A 20166-nucleotide genomic window follows, 5' to 3' on the forward strand; every position below is an offset into this window, starting at 1 on the left:
AATATAATTTTGATTTTTCTAATTCTTAATAATTATTTTTGATGCAGCAACTCGACATGGATCTAAAAATAATATGAACAAGGAATATGCAAAACTTTACAAGAACTGATGCGTACACGGGTCAAATACTGGTTCTAATTAAGAAATGTGATCACTATACTATTGTGGTTAGGTAAAAAGAGAACAACTTTGGCCTAAACAAAATACACTTCACATCGAGTCATCAACTTCTCCTGGATAAGGACACGTGCAATCCATGTCACGTACATACATCTACTAGAAAATGTATGTGGTCTCATTGCTCGGCATTATGATAATTGATAAGGAAAAAATGGATAAATAATAATGTCTTTATTGAGTAAAATTGAAAAGCATAAAATAAGTAAATGAAAACTAATATTCGAATATAAATTCAGAATAATCAAAAGTATATACGGATAAATCTGGATCCTCTAAAATAATTGAAGTCTCAGTTTAGCGTGGATCCTTGCTGTACAAACACACTGATCCAGATTGAGCATATTTGTCGTGAACTATCACCAATGCACATCGGCCACTTGGACTTGGGCTCCACATTCATGTTCGCAGCAACTCGTTTGTCCACGTTGATTGACTGGGTCCCACTTATAGTCTATTCTCATACTATATATAGTACACGAAACGCCTTGGATGTGTTATCAATACATACATGGTCTACATTGCATATTTTGTAACACGTGAATTGTATTAAGAATTATGGCCAGAGCAATGGGAAAAATTCCGGTTGGCAGCCGGCTTTTTATGGGTAGTGATCATGGTGCTGAATTTTCTGGTGAGATGTCGGTTTTCGATGATATGGAGTTCGGATTTTTTTATTATAGTGAAGGGTCTTGGGACAGTGTTAGTAGTGGTACCACTAGTAATGATTTTGAGGACGATGAGGAAACGGAAAATTCTGTAGATGTTGATAAGAGCAAGGCTTTCTGGGAATCACAACACCAACTTCTTGAAGTAAGTTTTTTAATGAATATAAACGCACAACCTAATGATTATTGTGCTTGGTCTCATTGTTTGTATGATTTGTTTTTACAGACAACTTTGTCTAGAACAAGCTCCATAGAGTCGAAAATCCGGCAGGCTACTAAAGTGGCTTTAAGGGAATCTCAGTTGGAAGGAGTTGTTTGTGCATGTAGCAGACCAGTTATTGGTGGATGCCGGAATTGTTTACTTCAAAAAATTTCCGACCATCTTCGCAATGCTGGTTTCAACAGTGCTGTTTGCAAGTCCAAGTGGAGGAGTACACCAGATATCCCATCAGGTAAACATTTAAAGAATAGACTTTTTTCTTTCCTAATTAAGTTTTAGACCATAAAATATGATTAGAATAGTGTATTTCTGATGCAAGTTGATAGATAGGTCATAGGTGTGATTAATACGCAGATCGAGCTGGATTTCTGGACACCTAGGCTGGTTTTTGACAAGATAAGCTCCAGACTGTTGGCAATAGTGCAATACACATGCCTACAGCTAAGGCAAATCTGCGTTAATAGTTTTTTTTACGATGATAATAATGGATTAAATAAGCTAGTAATACAACTTCTTGGCCTAAATAAATTGATCATTTTCCTTCACATTATATATCATTGTCAGTTTGCCAATCAGATGATCCTCTAAAAGAAAAGAACTAAGCCGTGTTTCATTGCTAAAACTAGTTTCGTCAACTTATTACTGAACTTATCATGTGACTAATTATGACATCGTTTCATCAGGTGCTCACACTTATCTGGATGTTGTGCACAAATCAAGTACTAAACAATTAGAAGTGAGGGTGGTAATTGAGCTAAACTTTCGAGCTGAGTTCGAGATGGCAAGAGCGAGCGATGAATACACCAGATTAATTGGTCGTCTTCCTGAAGTTTTTGTTGGAAAGGCCGATAGGCTACGTAGTTCAATCAAAATTCTGTGCTCGGCTGCTAAGAAATGCATGAAGGAGAACAAGATGCATATTGGTCCATGGAGAAAACACAAGTACATGCAAGCAAAGTGGTTTGGTACTTGTGAGAGAACAATGTCTCAGCCACATTTTAAGCAATTGTCTGACAGATCCATGAAGCCCAAGGCTTCCATGTTAACATTCGATTTGCTTGATATGTTGCCCAGCTTGCAGTCTTTTACAGCAGTTAAAGTAGCATGACTTGAGTAGATATGTGAGGTTATATTATCGGCTTGAATGTGTTACTGCAGAGTTGTATATACGTAAGGGTTAGATAACGAAAATAATTATATCGATGGTTTTGAAGGTTCCACGGAGAGGTTATACTCTAGTTTCAATATATGAGATGTTTCATATACAATATCATTATATTATTAGCAATTGAGGAAAATGAACGCTGTCCAAACATTTACTGATAGTCTTGCGCGATTCAAAAGTGGCCTACAGAAGTTGTTTGTATGGATTAGTACCTGGTGAGAACAAACAGTCAGTAACAAAGACTTGAAACACAATAGACTATTCCACAGTTGACATGACTCTTATGACAGCGCATTCTATCCCTTGAAAGATCAAACAAAAATTTAGTGTCACAGCCTTTGAATGCATAATCACAAACTATCAATCCTGCACGAACATTATTAATACCTTGGCCCTTGGGTAGAATGAAGCTCAGGGAACATAAAAACAGGACATGACAGGTAAAATGTGGACCAAATAAAAAAGAAAAGATTAAGGGAACCCAGCAAATAAGTGAAAATATAAACATATTTAACAGATGCATGTAAAAGTAAATAGAGGAATAAAATTGCATCCCAGTTGGTTTGCAGCCTAAGGCTAACTATCATCCGCACAACTAACCACAGAGCAGAATACTCAACTGTACGAATGGAAGGAGCAGCCCAGATTTGCATCCCAGTAAAACTATAGTAACAGTAACATTATTTTGAAGCTATGCAGATCTAAGTATCTAACATTATTACTTTCTTCCACCTGACAAGTAGTTTACACATATTTAAGACGAAATGAATAAGCCCACTGCAGAAACTAACTTGGTGATGCACTGAAAGTAATAAGAGAAGGAGAAAGTGATATCAACAGAAAGTACAACTGGTAAATAGCCTGCATTCTTATCTTTCTTAAATGAAATAAAAAATAAAGGACATGAATGTTTATATATTTATCTTCACTTTCATTGTGAACCTTGATCACCTTATAATTGCTATCATATCACTGGTACGAGTCCTCACGAGGCAAATTTTCAGGAGGTGTTGCTTCTGTACTAGCATCAGGCATCAGAATGTTGAGCTCATCTGTCCAGTCTATAGAAGATTGATAATAAGAAATGTAAGTAACAAAGAAGATCAACCATTCAAGGTATATGACTTTCACGGACCAAAACTTCCCAAGTGGTGGATGTAATTTTCCACCACAAGCCAGATTGGTATATGACTATCAGTTTCTCTATTTACATTGGTTTTGTTTAAATTTAGGGGATGAAACAATCAAAGACATAAGGCGGGCGAGCCTACGTGCTCCAGGTCCTGGTCTAAGACGACTAGGGTCCCCAACCTTGGAGCATCGCGGCTTTCCAGAACACCAACCCCCAGGTGTGATGCTTCCATTAGTCCTGTGCAGAAGTTCTTTGTCAATCTTATTTAAGACAGGATCATTTCCCTTAAATTTGCGGGCAAAGAGAGCATTGCTGTTTATCATCTTGGCTGTGTCATTAAGGGAAAGAATGTGTGGATGCTGTTTCGGGGGGTTGTCCCATGCAATGTAGTGCAAGTCATGGCTGACAGTGGTGGCAGCATACTCCGGAGTATTACAAATGACAGTCTGGAAGTAGCCTTCGGGAGAGGAGAGGAAGTTGGTGTAATACATGAGGAGTGTTCTTGGTAGGTTATCCCAACCCCAGATGCAATATTCTGCAAAAGAACGTGATAGGACCACCCATGCTGAACCTGCAAAAAATACTTTTATGTAATGATCACAGAAAAACTAAAAAAACAAATCACCAACTTTGAATGCACTATCCAGACAAGGAATTCTATTGGCTTAAAATACCAAATGGAAACACAACCACCCATACTGTCCTAAACTATTAAAAAAAAACCGTTTATTCTTATGTGTATATTCAACAATGGAATGATTCTAGCGTCAAACTGAAAAGTGAGCAGTTGATTTGAAACAAAGAAAGATAGAATCACCCGTCCTAATACTACTGACTTTCATCACCAGTAAGAAATTATGCCCTAGACTTGTTTAAGACGTGATGCCCCAGATTCTGGATAGGAAAGGAATATCTTGGTGAAGCACTCAAATTCACGAGTCATGACTAGATGTATGAACAGTAACTCATAAATTTGATCGTTAACAAAAAGATAGAGAATATTTCAAGAAGTTGTTAATTTGAACTGTTGGGCCAAAAGTTCCATACGCATTAATTATGTGAAAAATACAATTAACATCCAATATCTCCATAATTTAGCAATGATAAAGAGACAGTGAGGAATGATATGCTAACCAGTGAATAATTTAAATGATGTTGGCACTTCTCTCTTCTCTGTAGTCCAAAAAACATCCGTTTTCTTTGTCTTATAAAGCCCTGGATCTACAATCAATGGTTTTGCCCTCTTATCCCTGCTCCACATAATCAAACAATGGTTTATTAGATGCTAATATCATAGTTATTTACCGAACTGCCAGAGGAGATGGTGAACGAACTCACTCTTTCCACCCTAACCGACTTGAGTGTTCCACAAAATTTAAATTTCTGTCCAGCTTTGAAAAGGTGAAGAGAATATCTGGTAAGAAAAACAAAAACATATACCAATCACGAATTAAGGAAACAGGACTATGAAAGGGAAAACTCAATGTAAATACCAAAATGAATCTTATATACAGAGACTGAACAGAACTCAATGTAAATATCTTACATACCATCTTGCGTCACGAGAGGATAATCAGAAGCACTGAGGTTTATAAACCAGTCCCATTCTTTGCTTTGCTTTAGAAGGATGGCACAAGCATGAAGAGTATTGGAAACCATTGTAGGTCCTCTATATGTAACCATATTTGCTTTGGAAATAACGAACACATTCCCAACCTTTGTAAAAATGGGATGAGTATCTACACGTGAAGCAAGCTCCAATCTTTCTTCCACTGATGACTCTAGGTCCAAGTGAACGACATACTGGTTCAAGGGATGATACAGGGCAAGCAATGTCCTCCAAAGCTTCTCTAAATCGCCTTTAGACCCAGAGACCAGATAAGCCAAGCGAGGGAGTGGTGGTTTTGGCGGAGGAGGGGGAGGTGATGAAATTTTTGTTTCAACAAACATACCACTTGTTTGATTCACAGAACCACGCCCCGGAAAGATTGAGAATATACTCATCGAATGTAACGACGACACAAGGCCCATGTTTAACGATGTGATTGTGAGGAACAAGCAGATGAGCAAGCTTATGACGAGTGGGAACACCCATTTCTTTTCCATTACTGAATCTTATCATGGATTACGAACTCAACTCTTCTGAATTCCAAGATATTTAGCATCTGATTTAGCAAAAAAATACTAAATCAGTAAAATTGGTAGGTAAGTAATGCTTCAGCTTTTAATATCATATCAATAGCTGATACCAAAAAATATTGGTATGTCAAATACCTGTTAAGGAAACAATTAATACCCTTCCATAATACACAAAACTGAATATTTATTCTTTATACCTTCCATCAAGCTAAAATATTAATTGCATTGGGCAGCTAACAAGACAATGAAATATGTAATCATATATGAATACAACAAACATGTGTTATATTCTCACAACCATCAAACAAAGATGAATATTGAATCCAACACAAACATGTAAAAGAAAATAAAAGACACAGGGCATGTAGGGAGAGAAACGAACCTCAAGTTGGTAAAAGAGGAGAAGCGTTTGTTTGTTTGTTTTTTTGTTGTTCTCTTGTTAGAAAGAAAAAGATTTTATTCAAGAATCCCAGAACGTGTGGACAGTCTGTGGGCCCCATTTAGTTTTCTTGACCGTTTTGTTGTCAAAGACTAGAGAATCTCGTAATTCACCAAATCGAACACGGGACATACCGTCCCCAGATGCCCTTCGATTTCGGTTGTTTTGAAGTTGACCCAATTGGCTGCTCATCGACTCCGACTTTACTTCGAATTTAATGCTGGGCTCAAGGTCAACTCGTTTTGCTCTAAGTTTGAGCTTAGTTATGCTCGTTTGAACTCCAACTCCATGTCAAACTCCGAAAAACAAACATGTGTATAAATTAGTATCCTGCTAAGCAGTAGGGGCGTGGGCGGAGAGGGAAAGGGAAGAGTTGAGATTGAGAATGCGTGGAGAGAAAAAGGGAGAGGGATGAAGAGGGAGAAGAATGAAGAGAAGATAAGAGAAAAGATGAGGACAAACAGACAGAAACCAACTAAACACATTTTTGTCCGCGTACCCCCCTTCTGCCCGAAACGTTCGCTCCACTCACTTAAATTAAATATTAAAATGGATATAAATTGTAAATTATAGTTGGGTATAAAATATAAAACGAGTATAAATTATATATTGGGTATGGGCTTATAAAACGAGTACTCAAGCTCGAACTCGAGTTACTCGCTATCTATAATGAACTTTAAATTAAGCTCAAGTTTGACTCATACTTTTATGCAGACGAGTTTGAGTCAAACCTTCAATGAGTCGAGCTCGAGTTACTCGCGAGCAGCTCGACTCAATGACCAGCCCTACATACAACTACATTTTATTTATTGTGATCTAGCTATACATTATTTGGAATAGTTTAAGTTGACTCAATTGACTGATCGACAACTACCTTATGATTCTTATGATTCGTAATCTTTTCACACAATCTCTTGTAAATTACTATATTTACTGCTATGTCGTAAGCGTAGCGAAGGTGGAGAGAGAGAGGTTGGATATGGTGAAGAAGTAGAGAAAGGGTAAGGGGGGATATATACGGACATATAGAAACGAAGTGAATATTGGTGAGGTTTTTGGAGACCCAACCCAAGACTTTGCTACGCTCACGAATTATCTGTAACATATCTTCATGGTATGTGCTACATAAGTCCAAACTCCTTTGGGCTCTGTTTGGCTGCAGAAGATTTTGTATCGCTTAACACTGATTAGGTGTTCCAATTCTGTCACGGTTTTAACTTGTCTTGTGTTTGGTTGACACTGTAATTTGTTTATCATGAACAACATATTAGCAGTAAGTTATTCTTTCTTCATTTTACGTGTATATTTCAAATAAATATGAAATGAAATACGCAAGATAAGAAAAGTCTAAATAAATATAAATCTAAACAAGCAAAAGCAATTGGCGATATAAGTCATTCAAAATAAGTATCGTTATTACATTCTTCATATATATTAAACAAATAAATTAAAAGAAAACTCCATAAGTACTACATCATTTTGAACTTTCATAGTCACTCACTCACTCACTCCACATTCCATTAGCAATTGATTTTCTAAACTCTGCTGCCATTTCTCGTATTCTTTCTCTACTAATATTTTCCACACCCCCATTGTTATGCACTATTTCAAATTCTTGTTGGCCTTCAAAATCTTCCAAGTTAAAAATTAAATCATACGTTTTCTCTCTTCGTATGTGATTGTGTAGAATGCAACATGTGATCACTATCTTCACTTGTGTTTTAAATGGATATGGAGGAGCAAGGGTCAAAATAGGAAAACGCTTCTTTAAGATACCAATGATACGCTCGACAACATTCCTCAACGATGAATGTCGCAGATTGAACAATTCTTTGCTATTTGTAGGTTCCAAGACACCATATTCTTTCAAGTGATAGCGAGTGTCATGAAATGGAGCAATAAAACTTGGTGTTTTGCTACATAGTGAGATTTGATCTCTGATAGCTAGTGAATCAAAAACTCTTAAGGGACACAAGTTGCACAGAAAAATCAGTAAAGACGATATGCGTCCATGGCACGTCGACTTCCGGATCGCCATTGACGATCATATGGATATTCATGATCGTTGTAAGTACCCTCCGTTCCACACTACAATGCACGTGTCCATATACCAGGTCGTCCACCTTCAGCTCGTCCCTCACCATCAGATTGTATCCACGACCCAGCTCCCAGGACGTTCGCAGCATTAGTTACAGCCATTTATGGAAGCAAATCCACTACCACAACCTCGGAGCTCAATCAACACCACAATCCAGGAGACATTAACTTTGTAACAACATAATAATGGCGAATCATCAAGATAGTACACAAGGTGGATCTACACTTCATAACGGTCCAAAGCAAATATGGAAGGTCAGCTCAAACATCTATAAATAGAGAGAGATGAACTACGTAAGGCTTTATTCAAGTTTACCCCAAAAAACTTGATACGTAGAAAACTCTTACCCCAAGAGAGTGCAGCCATTCCCAACCAATCAGATCATCAGGTCGTTGTCCAGTAAACACAACATCTACATTGGTGCCGTCTGTGGGGACGTTTCCTTGAGAAAACAACAAAAATGACACTTACTCTTTTCTCAAGCCCACGAAGCTGGTCAAAGCCACCATGGATACATCTCTTCAAATATTGGCAAAACAGATGAAGACGCTACAAGATGCTTTCACCACCTTACAACAAGAGAATCAAACGATGCGCGACCAGGCCACCTCCAACGCCAACAACGGCACCACAGAAGCAGTGGAGAACAACTCCGTTGCAGCCCTCACCAACACCACCAACCAACGCTTAGAAGACTTCACCCAAAGATTAGAGAAGTCAAACGAAAAAGCCAGCGCGATCCAGATTGCTCAAAATATGCTACAAATGTACAAGGCATCACCATTCACCACAGAAATCAGAGACAAGCAGCCGCCTTCAGAGTTCATCTAACAAAAGTTCCCATTGTACGACGATAGCTTCTACCCAGGCGAGCACGTAGCTCGCTTCAATCAAATCCTTGCACTTTACAGCCATCCAGACTACGACTACCTGAAGTGCAAACTTTTTCCAGCCAGTTTGAAGGACGGAGCAATAGACTGGTTTTACACACTCCTCCTCGATTCGATCGAAGAACTTTGACAAGTCGGCCGAGGCGTTCGCGATGGGAGTTCGATCCCAAATGTATGAAAGAAACGAGCCAACCTATACTCTTTGTTCTAGCTCAAGCAAGCTCATGGCGAAACAATCCGCGTCTTCCTAGGACGTTTTAAGAAGGACCTCCTCTCGCTAGAATCAGGACTCAGTGACGGCTTTGCAATTTCTACATTCACAAACGCCCGTTTAGACGACTCCGACCTAGCAGGATCCCTCATGCGCAACAAGCCAGAAACCTCAGACGACCTGTATCACAGAGTCGACAAGTATATCAAGTACAAAGAATGGATGACCCAGCGCAAAGGCAAAGAGGTCCTCGCAGTTAGCAACGAGCAAGACCCCAAGGAAAGCAAGCAATATTAAGCCAACAACAACAACAACAACAACAACAACAAGAGATCCAGCTCCAGCAAGCCTTCGTACACAAATAGAGCATTCTCCAACTTCTCCAGGATGCCGAGTCAGATCCTGAAGAAGATATATACCACACCATACTTCAAGCCCAACATAAACAAGGTGATCGCTATCCCAGAATGTCCATACTGGCATTTCCACAACCTCCACCACCACGACACCAATGATTGTTGGAGCCTCAAGCACTACCTCCAAGACCTAGTAGGGGAAGGCAAATTGAAAGAGTTCCTGCCAGAAAGCGACCTAAGGCACAAGCTGGATGCCAAACGCCACGTATAGGAGCCGCAGAAGAAGAATCGACACGCCAACAATGTATGCGAGGAGCATAACGAAATCGACGATCTAAATCTCCAGGTTGGTCGAGGCACAACAGGAGACAACACTCCTCCGACCATGATGAGGAGAAAGTAATCAACATGATTACAGACACCTCAAACGACGAAACCTCAGGTCGGGAAAAGCGTAGAAGAGTAGGAGCGCTTCAAGAAATCTACCACCTCTCACACAAAGTTGTTGTCACACCCCGAATTTTGATAAATCAGATAATATAAATTATATCCGACTCCTCGATATTCGAGATGTGACAACAACCTCAAAACCCAATCTATTACATAACCCTTAAGAAAATAATAACACATGTGGAAAAAATCTAAATAATAAAATATTGTTAACAATAACTTATCATTATGAAAACTTGCAATCAAAATTAAGTTACAAACTTCTTCACTTAAGAATTCAAAAAATAAATCGAAACATATGTCCCCAACAAATTCCACTACATTTCTGAGGAAAAATGAACCGACATCTTATTAAAAATAAATGCTAACATCAATCACGAGCAGCACACCACCTTCTCGAACATCAGCTAACCCTGTCCAGGCTGATTGACTATGTTCATATAAGAACACACTCGATTAGCAAACATGCAAATCGGGTCAACATTATAAATAATGCTGGTATGAGTAGCCTTAGAAAAACCATTTAGATATATATAAAATTTCATTCTTTATATGGCAGGTAGTTCCTCCACCGAGGCGCCTTAACTTAAGGTAGTCAGTTCTTTCATAAAGGCACCTTAGCTTCTAACTAAGAGTAAATCAAACGTATGGTATCCTAGTACTTACCTTTATGCATGCTCTATCGCAGAGTGGGTCCTCTCTGCAAGAATAATTAGTTTAACTCACTCTCCTGCAAAGCAATTTGTAATAATCATAGCATAAAATGAAACTTAACTTAAAAGTCTTAAATCAATAACCACACCGAAGGAAAGTATCATATCAGTAACATTTATCAAGTGTCTATAATAACACGTCATCTCTATGTTTTACCTAGTTTTTCTAGCTACCACAATCGCTATCCAACGCCGAACATGTATATCCACATGCCTCCTCTCACATACTGGACCACTCCGTGCGTAACTACCCTAAGCGGGATATCGCATACTGGGTAACCCTCACACGGAAGCCATTATGTGAGTAATGTCACTATTCGGCATAAAAATAACGTGCGTCTCGTTCTAAAGTTTGCGAACGAGATAGTCAAGCCACTATTCGGCTACACCAGAAGGGTCATTCAGATTCACTGAAACGCCAGAAGGGCCAATCAAATTGCACACGCCCTACACAGGGCAAATCATATGAGTTGTGGTAGCTAAGTTCTAGGATTTTTGTTACGTAATTTATTCAAATGTATGCATCTATGCATCTTAAAATTTCCCTCTCTTCACGTGTCAATATTCACACAAGATCAACGTCAAATCTATATTAGATACTGACAAACAAGTTTATACAAGTGTCACCAATATCCTATCGTCGGATTGGTCTGTAAAATTCAATCTATAACATTTTGGAAAAAGTCAACAGTCAACGGGTCAACAGTCAAACCCAATAGTCAACAGTCCTAATCGGTGGTCATCCCAACTGGTCCTCACCCAAACCCATATTTAAAACAAATCAAACTTGGTCCTAACCAACTTGGCTAAGCTGACCCGGTTCCATAACTTAAGCCGTACTCCCGACCCATAAACTGATTTGGCCCAACTAACCGAAACAGACCTTAAAATTATTTAACCCGGCCTATGTGATTCACTTAATATTCTATGGACTAGCCCACATAAACATGTTAAACTGGCCCAAAACCAAAAACTGCTGTGGTCCGGCCCAACTAATTATTCATAGTCTAAAAAAGTTACACACCGACCGGGAGCACTAGATCACTCTTACAGTCATCTCCTTCCCAGCACCAATCGCTAGCTTCCAGCCACCCAAAAATCCTTCACACACCACCCAAAAATAACCCAGCGAAATTTGTGTGGGTGAAAAACCCCACAACTTTACTTCACCAAGAAACCCCAAATTCTCAGTTTCGAAAACACCACTCAACTCTTAGATCCGACCACCATTAACGTTCTTGAAGCTTTCAACCATGCTCAAACTCCCCCCTACCACCATTCATCAAACAACCAACCCGCAATACAAACAAAATAGTTCAAAAACGAAAATACATACAATATCCAACCCCTCAGTATCGCAGTATTGAATATTTACAGGGGAGGGTTTTTGGGGCTCGCGCCTCCCTTTACAACCACCTAAGGATTTCGACAATCCTAACAAATCTAATAAGTTTTAAACATTAAGGAGAAGAACCATTGTTGAACAGAAATGAACAGAAATGAAAATGAACGGAAACATGTAGTCCTACAGTAAAGTCATCTCTGTGTATAGACGAGAAAAAAATGAAACTAAACTACTCACCTCTCTGTGTATAGACGAGAAAAATAAATATCGAAGAAGACTACGCGAGAACCAATCCCAGCTAGCTAGCAAAAATCCGCCATTCTTCTTCGTTTTTTGCTTGAGTGTGCTGTTTGTGTTTTTTGAGAAAAACTACTTTCTCCGGAGGCACCATATATTTTGCTTAACTTCCAATTTTACTAAATATCTTTATTCCTAACTATGGAAATCTTATTTTCTATTAAAAATATTATATCTATTAAGTTCCTTATGTTAATATCTTGTTTCCTTCTTATTTAAAACTTTCCGAAAATTAAAGATAATCTATACCCAACATTCAAAATTCAAATACTAGTTTCCTATATTAACATTATTCGAAATTACTATTTGGTATTCCCTCTTTTCTCTTTCTATCAAAAGTCAAACCCACATACTAGCACGTTGACTAGAAAATACAATCAAATACAGACATACTAAATATTGTTATGAAAATAATGTAAAAATAAAATAGGGGTCTTATAGCTGTGGTGATCAATCCCACCAATTCGCAAACAACAACAACAATTTCATTCACTGAAGAGGATCTATACAAGGTGTGCCTACCCCACAATGATGCCCTGGTAGTGCACGTCAAAATCAACGGGTGGACAGCCAAAAGAGTCATCATCGATCCAGGCAGCTCATGCGACATACTCTTCTATCAAACTTACAAGGACATGCACCTTCCAGACTCGATGATGATAGAATCAAATGCACCGGTCTACGGGTTCAACGGAGATCGCACAGATGCCATTGGAGATGTCATCCTACCAATTTCCATTGGAGAAAAAGAAGACATGGTCAAAACTTCAACATGTTTCAGTGTGATCGATGTCAGGTCGTCCTACACTGCCATCCTAGGACGCTGGTGGATTCACAAGATCCAAGCAATCCCATCAACCATACATCAGGTCCTGCGATTTCCCGGTCCCAGAGGCATCATGGAGCTCAAAAGCAACCAACTAGAAGCTCACCGGTGCAATCACGTCAGCACAACGACCTCACCCAAGCCTCAGGTCATTGAAGATAAAGACGTCCCAAAGAGGCAAGATCCCCAAACATCCAGCCATCCAGCAACTACAGCATACAAGCTCAAAGGGACACAAGTTCAAATAGAACCAGGAGAAAAAGTCAATTTGGGCACAATTGATGACCCAAAATTTGTCTATGTAGGGGCTGATTTAGACCAATCTCAAGGAGCAACTTGTCAAATTTCTATCTCTTAATAAAGATGCTTTTGCTTGGTCGTATATCGATATGCCAGGAATCGACCATCAGGTCGCTTGCCACAAGTTAAATGTAGATCCAACCGTCAAGCCTATCAAACAATGACCTAGGAAAATAGCACTCAAGTTTCAGAAAACCATCAATGAAGAGATAGAAAAGCTCAAAAATGTTGGATTCATTAGAGAAGTCGAGTACCCGTCCTGGCTAGCCAACATAGTAACCGTTCCAAAGAAGAATGGTCAGGTACGACTTTGCATAGACTTCACCAACGTCAACAAGCATTGCCCAAAGGACAGCTTCCCTCTATCAAGGATCGACATACTGGTAGATCAAACTTGCGGACATGACCTCTTATCATTTATGGACGCATATAGTGGAAACAACCAAATACCGCTTGCAAAGGAAGACCAAGAAAAGACGTCCTTCATAACTGAGCAAGGTATGTTCTGCTATAACGTCCTACCAATCAGCTTGAAAAACACAGGTGCGACCTACCAAAGACTGGTCACCAAAATATTCAAAGACCTGCTAGGAGACACTATGGAAGTCTACATAGACGATATGGTGGTCAAAAGCGAAAAGGCAGGCAATCACATCTCCCACCTGCAAGAGGCCTTTGAACGACTTCGCCAAAACAAGATGAAGCTCAACCCAGCCAAATGCGTATTTAGAGTAGCCTTAGGGAAATTCTTAGGATACCTCGTTTCACAAAGACGCATTAAAGCAAACCCAGAACAGATACGAGCTCTCCTTGAAATGCCAGAACCAACCACAAAGCAATAAATCCACAAATTATCTGGCATGGTTTCAACCTTCAACATGTTCATCTCAAGAGCATCTGACAAGTGCAGGCCATTCCTACAAATACTCAAAAGGGCGAAAGATTCACATGGACGGGCGAGTGCCGTACCGGTCTGTCGTCCAAACCGTAAACAACGTGAAACACCGTGGTCAGTACTTTGCAACTTTGCCGACTTTGCAATCAGCTCAGTTCTTTTTCGCGAACATGATGGAGTCAAAAAGCCGGTCTACTTCAATTCACCAGCAAGACATTGGCAAATTCAGAAAAACATTACTCTCCGATGGAGAAAACAATGCTTTCATTACTCTACTCAGCTCGGAAGTTCCGATCTTACTTCCAATCCCACAACATTAAGGTCATCACCAATGTACCCATCAAGCAAATATTGAGTTCCAACAACAAAACAGCCAGCATGGCCAAATGGGCTGAAGAACTCGGAGAACATCACATCAACTTCGTGCCCAGAATGTCTTGCAAAGGTCAGGTCGTTGTTGATTTCTTGGCAGATTTCCCTGTCAAGGACATCAACTGGAAACCCGAGCCCATCACTTCACTCCATCAACAAGCCACACCAGACACATGTCACCTCTACGTAGATGGAGCGTGCAACAACAATGACAGTGGACTGGGGGTTGTGTTAACTTCACCAGAAGGAACCCAGCTACAAAAATCAATCAGGATTGATTTCGCAACGTCCAATAATGAAGCGGAATACGAAGCATGAATCACAGGCCTTCGCATGACACAACAGCTACAAGTCCCGAAGCTTAAGGCTTACAGCAACTCCCAGCTAATCGTCAAGCAGATCAACAAAGAATATGTCATTAATGACCTCATCAAATCGTTCAGAACGTTCTCATTGGAGCACATTCCCAAGGAGGATAACAGACATGCTGACAGTCTGGCTTTCCTAGCCTCAAAGACACAAGAAATATGTCCGACCACAGTCTACATTGACATCCTGGTGATAAAAGTAAAAATGATATAGTTCTACTCACAAATAAACGATGAAACTAAATGTAAGTAAAACTAAAACTGAACTCATGTGTTTATCAAAAATTTCTACTCTCGAATCTATCGAAATAGAGTGGAGTAAAAGATTCGTTCCACTCCTAGTTCTTTAGCATTTAATGTTTTCTAATATTATCAGTCCTAGCCAAAGTTAATGAGAGTAATGGTGGAAAATTATACTACGATGTGAATTTAACTAATAAGATATGAATAACTCAACTACGAAATACTAAGGTTTGAATCTAGATAAAGAATTAGGGGGGATTGAATCCACCTTAAATCCAACTTAATAAACTAGCATAGATTGTTGTAATCAAATTCTTACGTTCTTACGATAAAAATTGGTTGTTCTAATCTCTAATCATTCATGACAATCTCTACCAACTAATGACTAGCATGTGAGGAAGTTCTACCCATTCTCATAGCGAATCAACTACCTTCTAGAGTGGAATAGACTCTTACAACGATTATATACTACACAATCAAGTTTTCATCAAGACTTCATCAAATCCCTCTAATGGAGGTTTAGCCTTGATTCATAAAACTATCATTTCTCATGGAATTCAAACCAGACATCATACAAAGATTCTAACTTTACTAAATTGAACTAATCAATAATCCAATTCTAAATTAACAACTAAGCAATGATTAACAACTAAATATGAATTTAAATCTAAGTAATTTAATAAATCAAAACCAAAATTATGAAGAACTAACTATTTTTATTAATCTAATAAAGGAATAACAATGATTCAATAATCTAAATTAAAACAAGGTATGAAAACTAATTAATGGAAGAAAACTAGATCTAGAACTATGCTCTAATTGCTCCTTTTCTACCTAAAAAAAGTCTTGTGTGTTGAAATGGAGGAGACTAGATCCACATTTTCGTGCATGGGCTGAGGAGCCATGTTTTGGGTCGGAAAATCGAGCCCAAAACCCAATCTCTTCAGTCCACGGGACCCTTTTCAACTAGATCTGACTTTAGCAGGCTTTTTGTCTACTTCTATTTATCTGATTGGGTCAAGGTTTGGACCATTGGAAAGCTCTTTCCGAGCCGGTCGTTTTGACATAAGGTAGGCCCAATTCCGAGGCTTGAGTTCAAAGATACAGTCTTCGGAAGTTCTGCTGACTTTTGTGCGTTGTTTCTGCCCGCATTGACTTTGACTTTTCAGCTTTTGACCGGGCTTACAAAGGCTTTTTCTCCTTTAATCTTGGCCCTTAATCACAGAACTTCTTAGCAACCAACCCTTGCTCCTTTATCTCGCCAAAGTGGCACATTTCTACACATAATTGACTTCAATGCCTGAAATACATAAAAGCACGTAATCAGCATTAACTCTTATTTATTACTCGCATAATTGGTCTAAAAGCATTATTGTTAAGGGGTTAAAACTACATTTTTGGACTTTTATTACCTGAAAAGACCCGCATACCAAAAAAAAAGTGTCAACAGCCTCACTGACTTTCAGCTCTCTTCCAAAGAAGAAATCACTCAATCTTGGATAGGGCCATTCCTGAAGTACATCTTACATGGCGAGCTCCCATCAGAGACAAAGAACACTCGTGCTACACAATTCCGAGCTCCCAGATACACCGTAATCAATGGACGATTATTCCGCAAATCTACAGGAGGGCCCCACCTAAGGTGCATAACGCCACACGAAGGCCAGCTCATTTTCGACGAAATCCACAAAGGTGAATGCGGCAACCATGCAGGCGCAAGATCTCTTGCACATAAAGCAATAGCCCAAGGGTATTATTGGCCAAGCATGCATATAGAGGCAAAAATGTACGTTCTTAAATGCCTCTAATGTCAAATATTCGGCCACAACCACCTAAGTCCAGCAAGGGAGTAAATCAACATAGCCAGCACATGGCCTTTCCACATGTGGGGGCTAGACATCATGGGACCATTTATCCCACAAAAGATAACAAGGCTCAAATACGTCCTAGCAGCTACAGATTACTTCACCAAGTGGGTTGAAGCAATCCCACTAGTCCAAGTCAAGGAAGTCAATGTCATCAACTTCATGTGGACCAATATCATCACAAGATTTGGTCTACCCCACACCCTTGTCATGGACAATGAACCCCAATTTGTTGGCACACAAGTTAAGGCTTTTCTACAAAAATGGCGCATCACTCAAGCATTTTCTACACTTAGATATGCACAAAGCAACTGTCAAGCATAGGCCACAAACAAAGCCATAAAATAAAACCTCCAAAAGAAGTTGGAGAGCAAGAAAAGTCAATGGCCAGAGCAGCTCGAGAACATTCTATGGGCATACAGAACAACAGCCAGAGCCAGTACAAATGAGTCTCTTTTCACACTTTGCTTCGGAACAGAAGCAGTAATACCATCAGAACTCACCTCACAACCACACATTCTGACATCGTCGAATCAGGAGACAATGACACCATCTTGGCAAAAGAAGTTGATCTCCTAGAGGAACGAAGAGAAACAGCTGCAATTTCCCTAGCTCGGTACCACCAAACTATCCAACAATCTTACAACAAGAAGGTCGTCCCAAGATCTTTTCAAGCTAGAGACCTAGTCCTCAAAAAGACACTAGCTCCAGCCAAGCTCGACCCAACATGGGAAGGCCCCTACATTGTTGACAAAGTCGTTGGAAATGGCACATACTGGATCAAAACTCAGCTCGGTGATACGCTTCCCCGACCTTGGAATACAGCTCTCCTAAAGCGAATTTTATCAATAAATTTTTTTTTCCTCTCTCTCCAGCTCATAAGTCGATATGAATAAAATTTCATCAACATTTCAAATACTAATGTCATTTTTGCATTACATGAGTACAATGCATCTCACACTAGGCAACCCGACCTAGGGCATCATAATGTCAGGTCGTACATCAAAGGCGGAGTCTACAATGACCCAACTACAACCACGCAGTGGTTAAATATTAATCAATTCAAACAAGGTCCCCCAAAAGGACCCTAAATCAACTTAACACCAACGCCAGGGTTAAGTATGATTCAACTATAATTGCCACTCAAATACCAATTATCAGACAAATACAATCTAGGGGACCCCCAAAAGGACCCCAAGTCAACGTACGACCTCAAAAAGGATTTAAGTTAGACTCAACTATAATGGCCATTCAAAGGCTAATTATATCAATCAGAAGTTCCCCCAAAAGGAACGACTCAGGGCATACACCTTGGGACAAGACAAAGACTAGGTGCCAACTACGCAAATATATCAGGTCGTACACAAACACTTTACGACCTGTACCAATCAAACGACCTAGCAAAGTCAAGCAGTTCATCAGTACGACTACTATGTAACACAAGTCGCCAAACAACAAATCAAAAGCAACAAAAGCAATCACATGCATGCTTCAAGCCAATCCTAACAAGTAAGTAATTTAAATATTTCTACTTACATACAATTTCGGTTAGATACATGAGGCCCCCAGGTTATCCCAGGAAACAACCTCAGTATCCCCATCGTAAAAATATATCAGTATCAGTATCAACTCAGACAAGAAAAGAATATTGTTCAAACATTTCAACCACATCATAAAAAACCAACAAACACAAGAAGATCAGTTAACAAACGGAAGATTCTCCACATTCAAAGGCTCCAGTGGTCCACCCTCTTCACCTACTGGGCCATTAGCCGGATCAACAACAACTTCAGAAACGTCCGAGACAGAAACAACAGAAGGAACAGCTGGAGGTATAGATGGAACAACACCTAGGTCGGATGGCAGGTTAGATCGTCTACTAGCATCTGCACCAGTATCTTCAGCAGACACTGTTGCAGCCCCACGTTCGACTGACATCTTCAGGAGCTCATACCCGAGCTCCAGATAATCATCTACTAGAATGTAAGTATCACCACCCTCCACCAAATCAACAAGGTTGTTATACTCAGTCTCAGCTCGTTCAGCAATAGCCTGCGCCTTCTTGCACTCGGCGACCCACTGCTGAACTTCCAGCTTGGCAAAATCAAGAGAGGGTTGCAACAGAGCCACTTTCCCACCTAGCTCTTGCACCTGAGACCTCAACCCGACGACCTCAGCCCTCTCCACCTGTTGCTCGGCCATCAGCTTGTCATAAGCCTTATTGCTGACATCCAACTCCTTCTTGTATATATCGGAGATAGATGCCAGCTCCCTCAACTTTCTGTACATGGCTAGAACCTAACAAATGACAAATTAAGATCAAAACGCTTCAATATCGACAAAGCACAAAGAAAACAGGCTCATAACGGAATATCACTCACATAACACAACGACCGATCCATCTCCTTCAGATTCACATCAAGACTTTTCCTATCAAGCTTACGCCTATCTCCGTCAAGGACAATGCTATCCAGCAGCCCTCCAGCAACCAAGGTGGACTTGAAGCCTGCTCACAAACTTCTTCAGACAACTAACAGGGTCCTCATACATGATGAGCCTGCTCAAAATGTCATTATCACTCTTCTCACTTAGGGTTGCACTTCCTGACCCCTTGCACTGTTCAACAACAGGCTCAACATCATCAACCTTATTCTTTCCATGGGCCTCAGCCACCCCAGCATCAGCACCCATATCAATTAGGTTCATCTTCTTCAGAGGTACCCGACTTGAAGAAGTACGACCCTCAACAGTACTAGGTCGTTCCTCAGACTCAGTTCGGACCCTCTTAGCCCCTTCCGACTCAACCACTTCAGAGCGCCTCTTCATAACAGGCCTCCGGAACGAAGTGGGAGCATCACCTTCTCCACCACCAGCACTTCCAGCACCCACATCTCCAGAGGAGAAGCAGTTAGATGCAGAGCGATCTGCATCACCAGAGGAAAAGTGGTTGGATGCAGAACGTCATCCGTCCCCCAGCTCAGATCGTTGGGATGCCAA

The 20166-nt window shown here is 40.0% G+C and overlaps 3 protein-coding genes across 6 annotated transcripts; 1 reads left to right on the plus strand and 2 right to left on the minus strand.

Annotated features, from left to right (window-relative positions):
• The first annotated feature begins 669 nt into the window (after positions 1-669).
• On the plus strand, positions 670-2283 carry LOC147476386 (uncharacterized). Its single transcript, XM_086581960.1, has 3 exons — positions 670-990; positions 1072-1297; positions 1749-2283. The coding sequence occupies exons 1-3, from the start codon at positions 736-738 to the stop codon at positions 2171-2173; spliced, it is 906 nt and encodes a 301-aa protein (XP_086438086.1). The 5' UTR covers positions 670-735; the 3' UTR covers positions 2174-2283.
• LOC147476387 (beta-glucuronosyltransferase GlcAT14B-like) lies at positions 2281-6020 on the minus strand. Of its 4 annotated transcripts, none has more exons than XR_015207378.1 (6): positions 5884-6012; positions 4913-5527; positions 4701-4776; positions 4497-4612; positions 3182-3933; positions 2281-2442 (listed from the first exon to the last, which is right to left on the minus strand). XR_015207378.1 is itself a non-coding variant. In XM_086581959.1 (5 exons), the coding sequence occupies exons 2-5, from the start codon at positions 5466-5468 to the stop codon at positions 3434-3436; spliced, it is 1248 nt and encodes a 415-aa protein (XP_086438085.1). In that variant the 5' UTR covers positions 5469-5504; positions 5884-6020; the 3' UTR covers positions 3013-3433. The 4 variants fall into 4 exon arrangements, 2 of the variants coding, with proteins under 2 accessions (XP_086438085.1, XP_086438083.1); XR_015207379.1 differs by having other exon boundaries at positions 4913-5504; positions 5884-5912; XM_086581959.1 differs by lacking the exon at positions 2281-2442 and having other exon boundaries at positions 3013-3933; positions 4913-5504; positions 5884-6020.
• A 1421-nt stretch (positions 6021-7441) lies between these two features.
• Positions 7442-7978, minus strand: LOC147476388 (uncharacterized). Its single transcript, XM_086585714.1, has one exon. The coding sequence runs from the start codon at positions 7976-7978 to the stop codon at positions 7442-7444; it is 537 nt and encodes a 178-aa protein (XP_086441840.1).
• Between the last annotated feature and the right edge of the window lie 12188 nt (positions 7979-20166).

Source organism: Coptis chinensis, chromosome 9 (assembly GCF_015680905.1).
Source record: "Coptis chinensis isolate HL-2020 chromosome 9, ASM1568090v1, whole genome shotgun sequence".
Taxonomy (NCBI): domain Eukaryota; kingdom Viridiplantae; phylum Streptophyta; class Magnoliopsida; order Ranunculales; family Ranunculaceae; genus Coptis; species Coptis chinensis.